Below are 6,379 nucleotides of genomic sequence, written 5' to 3' on the forward strand. Positions count from 1 at the left end.
AGGGAGATTTTGACAGGGCCACCAAGAATTTTTTCACAAAAATCTAACTGTGGGATCACACACTTGGACATTTTGAAATCAATGAAAATATAGGCAATGAAAGAATAGTGTTAGTTTATTTTGTAAAGAATAGATTACATGATTTTAAGTTAATAATTATACTGCTTATGTTAATATATTTTATATATTAAGATGCATTATATAAAATGACAATAATGATAACTAGCATTTATATAACACTTCAAAGTATGAATATTATCTCCTTTGATACACATAATAATCTTGTAAAGGAGGTACTATTATTGTTTATTTCATAGATAAGGAAACCAAGGCCCAGAATGACTTCCCAGGGTCAAAAAGGTAATCATTTTCTGAGGGAGGATTAAAAATTTTTGCCTCTTTGTTTCCTGTTTCTCAGAGGATCAATAAGGGCTATCCCACCACTCTCCTCTCTATCCCTTGCTCCAGAATTATCATCCCAGATTTTTAAAGGAGCCTATCTTTTAAAAGTATAGTCTCTTATTCTTGGATTCAAATCAATTCAACAATGACTCTGAAGTGAGACAAGTTGAATTCATATCTTGGATCATTTTATTGATATGATCCTGGGTAGGATACTTTTCCTTAATGTATCTTAGTTTTCTCATTTGTAAAATATGATAATTGATTTAGATGGCTTCAGAATTTCCTTCCAGCTTGATATCTCTGGTTCTTGAATTTTTCCCTCACTTTCTCTCATTTGATTTTGAAGGTTTTTTTGAGTCTTTTTATACATTTTTCCTTGTTAGGTACCCATCCAACATTACTCTTTGGGGTAGAAGAAGCTTTTTTACATCAATGTTTTCTGCTGAAGATGAACGTTAGTGTTCCCTATTCCAAAAGTAAGTTTCTATCATTGAGTTCTTTCTCTTTTTTGTGTTCATTTAAAAAAAAAAATGACAACTATTAGTGTAAGCACTTTCAATTCTTGGGTGAGAGGACAGTGCTTCAGCCTTCACTTCAGTTCTTCTTTCTGACCTGAAACCCAAATAAAAGCCCCATCCTCCTACAATTGCACACAGTTTGCCTGCTTCACTCCTTCATTCACTTACCAGTATTTTTCTTCTTTCTCATCCAGGGTCATGTCTCTGCAGCACAGCTGAGACTGTTATTTATCAGCAGTAAAAATGCTTCTTCTCAGACTTAGATCCCAACTCCACAAATTGACCCAGTGGTGAAAGTTCCTATGATTCTACTTGAAGCTCCCTCTAAACCTAACTAACCTCAACCCTCCCCACCTTCTGCTTTTGGGAGCTAGCCTCTGATGTTTTTACATTTCTCATGAGTTAAACTTGAGTCCTACACTCTTTCTTTCAGTCTTCTCTGGTTATCCTAGGAACATCCTTGTTTTATCCGAAGTCTAATTTCTTTTGTATCATTTTAAGTATGCCTTGATGCACATTTTTGTTTTGTTTGTGGAGGAAAAATGGACAGCTTGGATTTTTCTGACCTACTCTGCCATCTTCCCAGAATCCTTCCCCAACCCCTGTTCTAGTAGTATGAATCTTACCTTCACTTGTAATGCCTTAAATTCTCTTACTTTTCCTCCCCTATGATAAAACAACTGAGCCAGAAATAAATCCTTTCAATCAATCAATCAAAATACCCTTCAATCCTTTTATTCCATGACAAAAATGAATAGAGGGTAATGAGCTGTTGCAGTTATATTTATAATTTTATGACAAAAAAACCTCAAAGGGCATCTAGTCCAAAGAACTTGAATAGGATTCCCTCATGAGTTGGTAAGTAGCTTTCACTTGAAAACTATCAAATACTGGAAACTCATTTCTTTGCAAGGTAGATCATTGTGTTTTGCTTAGCTCTAATTGTGAACAAGTTTTTTCTAACATTCATTGTCTTTCCTTGTCTTCTGATATCCTGATCACAATAGCTGTAACCTCTATTTCTTTCTTTTTTTGTTTCTATGTTTTCTTTTTCCATTTTATTTTATCTTTGTTTCTTTAGATCTATGGCTTTCTTTTGTCTACTCTCAATAGAATTTAATATACAGTCATTAAGTATCCATGACACAATGATAGTTTACTGTCCCTATCAACTTGCTCTCTTTACAGACTGTTTTTGGTCTGAAGTAACTAGCCAAACTAAGAGACTTCAACTAAAGGACCAGAATTACATTCATTATTGATAATTTATACTAAGATAGGAGTCATCACTGTGGGCTTTGGTAGTCAAGATGGTCTTCCCATAAAAGACACAAATTTTGATGAAGCTCAGCAGTTGGATAACATGAATATGTCTGGAGGAAATGGAAGATGTTCCAAGTTCAGAGAAATGCAATGGACATGTGTGTCTCTCTGTATGTAGTTTCCTAGGACAGACAGATTATGAGTTCTTTAGAACTACAAGATTCTGAGACTCAAGTTATCAAACTGAAGTTTGATAAAAACAACTATTGTGTGAAGGTAATTCTTTTAACTTAGGAATTGTACTATGGATAGTTTCTCAGTTCACTTAACAAATTTAAGTGTTAGGGATTCTGTGATCCTTTGATCATAGTGACCTCAGTAAAGAATAGAGAGATAGTACAGAGAATTAGAAGAGATCATTTTTGGAGTTTCAGGTATCTTTTTATAAAAATTTTAAAGATCAACATTTGCATTTGCTATACTAAGATGCTGATGATAAGAATATTATAAACCACCACAGTGTGGGAAACAGCTGGTGTGTCTCTAGCTCAGCAAATAAATAGAAGTCACAAAGAGCAGAAAAAATGGCATATCTAGATGAAGCTCAAGTAATGCAGAGGAATCTCAAAAGCAGAATCTAATAGAAAGTGGTTCAAAAATTAAGAAAAAAGTGTTGTGTAGCAATATATAGCTAAAAGTCAGCTTATTTATAAGTGCCTATAAATACATATCAAATTATTAAAAATAATTGCCCAGTTTTTTTCTCTAATTGAGTTTCCTAGGATGGTAACTCCAGTGTTGATATTTAGAGAATTCATCTTGGAATATTGATTCTGAGAAATCCTAGCCCTGAACTATATGGGAATCCATTCTTTTCTTTTTTTATTATGCTAAAGTATATACTAGAAATTCCCCTTTATAGAGATTTGGTGTAATGTAACTCTAGAATGGTGCATAATACTATTAAATAGAGTTTTTGTTTGTTTGTTTGTTTTTTTAAACCAAATCCTCTGATCTTAAGACTGTGTTGTTGTTCCATGAGAATATATATAACTCAAATTTCTCTTCCCAGTTTTCTAAACTGGAGTTAACCACTTCAAGGTTTCCACATTATCTTGCTCAGTGACTTATACTTTCTCACTAGAATTAGGGTCTTAGGTCAGGACTATTGTTCAATAGAGACACAGAGTAAAATCTATGTTTCTAACCAAGGTTAAGGATTAGTTTGTCATCAAAAATAAAGCTAATGGGTATGTCTGTGATTAGTGTCAGCAATCTTAAAGCTCAATCTTTATTCAGATAAGGGACGCTGAGTGGTGGAGTGGATAGAATCCTGGGTTTGGAGCCAGTTCCTGAGTTCTAAATCCAGCCTCAGAGAATAAGTAGCTGTATGAACCTCGGCAATTAACTTTACCTTATTTGCCTAAATTTTCTCATCTGTTAAATGAATTGTAGTTGAAAATGGCAAACCACTCTTGTATCTTTGCCAAGAAAACTCTAAACGGAATCAGAAAGAATTGAATGGGACTGAAAAATGACTGAAAAACAACATATCTTAGTAATTCATTAATTTTGGCTGTAACTAATAAATTCTTGCATAATCAAATCAGTAACATTGACTTCCTTATCTCCAAATCTAGTAAAATCAAATCAAAAAATTATTAAAAGTATCTACTATATGCCAGCACTACACAAGGCACTAGGGATACAAAGACAAAACTGTTTCTGCTTTTTGGGAGCTATTATATAATAATAGAAGACACAACATATAATCAATTGCATAGAAACAGAGCATATCCAGGATAAAATGAAGATAATTTAACAAAGGGTAGTCTTAAATTAAGGGGGATCAGGAAATCTTCTTATAGAAGTAGGGATGATAATTGGAATCTGGAGGGAATCCAGAAGGCAGAGATAAGTAGGGAGAGAGCATTCCAGTTTGAGAGGATAAACAGAGAAAATGCAAAGAGTGAAGATATAAAGTTTCATGTGTAAGAAACAAGGAAGTCAATTTCAGTAAATCATAGAGTATATGGTAGGTAACATATGTAAAGTGGGTAAAAATTAAAAAATTAGGGAAGGAAATAGCAACATAGCAAATATCTTCTTTGTAATAATACTCAGGTTAACCATTACATAGCCATCTCTATTAGTATTATAATAATAATTTTTTTTGTCTTTTTCCAAGGAGGAACAATTTCATTTGACATTTCAGTCTATGGCAGGATGTCACAACCTAATGCCACTGCCTTTCACCCAAACACTTTTATCTTGCTGGGCATTCCTGGGCTGGAACATATCCATTCTTGGCTGTCTTTGCCCTTCTGCTCCTTATACATTATGGCAATTTTGGGCAATGTCACAATCTTACTAGTGATATGGACTGTACAGACACTCCGTGATCCTATGTTTTATTTCCTGGCTCTGCTCTCCACAATTGACCTCGCATTCTCAACAACTTCTGTGCCCCGCATGCTTGGAATCTTCTGGTTTCAGGCCCATGAGATCAGCTTTGGAGGTTGTATGGCCCAGATGTTCCTCATCCACAGTTTCACTGGCATGGAATCTGGTGTCTTACTTGGCATGGCTTTTGATCGCTATGTGGCCATCCGCACCCCTCTTCACTATACAACCATCTTAACAGTTCCGGTGATGACTGGCATTGGAATAGTTACTGTGCTCCGCCCTGTCTTGCTTATGATACCTGTCATTATCCTGGCCTACCGCCTGCCCTTCTGTCAAGCTCGTGTCATTGCACACTCTTACTGTGAACACATGGGTATTATTAAGTTGGCCTGTGCCAACATTCGTGTAAATGCCATCTATGGCCTCTTTGCTGCTTCCTTTCTTGTTGTGGATCTCATCCTCATTGGGGTTTCCTATGCCTTTATTCTCCATGCAGTCTTTCGTCTTCCTTCCCATGATGCCCGGCTCAAGGCACTGAGCACCTGTGGTTCACACGTGGGAGTTATGTGTATTTTCTACATACCTGCCATTTTCTCCTTCCTTACTCACCGATTTGGTCACCATATTCCCATATATGTTCATATACTTATTGCCAATCTTTATATGATTATCCCACCAGCACTCAACCCTGTTATCTATGGTGTGAGAACCAAGCAGATTCGGGAGCACGTACTCTGGTTCTTCACTGTCAAATAGATCCCAGAACATTCTTAAAGACCATGGAGAATGCCTTGCAAAGTGCATGTGTCCTAGACTCCAAAATAGGCCACCTGGTGGAGCACTTGGTATTTGTTTGCAGTTTGAGTGACTGACAGCTAAGCGTAGGTAAACATCTAAACCCCTCCAGGCCTGAAAGACATTTTTTAGCCTTCTAATGACTATATAGCCTTCTACAATGACTAGTCCTAATAACTACTCTTCATAAAATGCTTACTACATTCCAATCACTGCAAAGCACTTTGTAATAATTATTTCATTTGAGATCCTCATCGCAAGTCTAGGTTATTGTTCAGTTTTTCAGTTATATCTAAACCTTGCATGAGGCTTTATTGGCAAAGATACTAGAAACATTTACCATTGTTTTCTCCAGCTCATTTCACAGATGAGGAAATTGAGGAAAATAGGGTTAAGTGGTTTACCCAGGTAACTAGTAAATGTCTGAGATGAAATCTGAACTCAGGTCTTCCTGACTCCAATCTTAGTATTCTATCCATTGAACCAGTTAGCTGCCTCCCAATAAGTCTAGCAAATAGGTACTGTTATTATTCCCATTTTCTAGATGAGGAAATAGATGTAAAAAGAGCTTAAATCGTTTACTCTGGGTCACACAGCTATTAAGTGTCTGAGGTCAAAATTGAAGTCAGGCCTTAAATCCAGGTCTAATGTTTCTTAGCTAACTACCAGTGTGTAAATATTGCTTAGCTGCTGTATTTTAAATAGTGAGCTTCAAAAATCTGTTATTGATGAGGGATCTAGATCTACATGAATATTTAAAAACTGACTATTCATTTCTTAGAGTTTTACCTTATACTTTCTATAAGGGACAGAAGAAAGTACACTAATTGAGAGTATTGGTCCAGTCAACCATACTAGAAGTGATGTTATAGTTATAGAGGGAGACGCTGGTGAGTAGAATGCTCCCAAGATTAATGCTGATGCCAGACAGTGCAAGTCTGAGGGGAGAATCTCTTAGGGATATCAGCCCAACTTTAGTTGAGACTATATAA

At 35.9% G+C, this 6,379-nt stretch overlaps 1 protein-coding gene across 1 annotated transcript; it reads left to right on the forward strand.

Annotated features, from left to right (window-relative positions):
- Positions 1-4,412: 4,412 nt before the first annotated feature.
- Positions 4,413-5,348, forward strand: LOC127558110 (olfactory receptor 52J3-like). The gene has a single exon (XM_051991338.1). The coding sequence runs from the start codon at positions 4,413-4,415 to the stop codon at positions 5,346-5,348; it is 936 nt and encodes a 311-aa protein (XP_051847298.1).
- The last annotated feature ends 1,031 nt before the right edge of the window (positions 5,349-6,379 follow it).

This window comes from Antechinus flavipes, chromosome 3, assembly GCF_016432865.1.
Source record: "Antechinus flavipes isolate AdamAnt ecotype Samford, QLD, Australia chromosome 3, AdamAnt_v2, whole genome shotgun sequence".
NCBI lineage: Eukaryota > Metazoa > Chordata > Mammalia > Dasyuromorphia > Dasyuridae > Antechinus > Antechinus flavipes.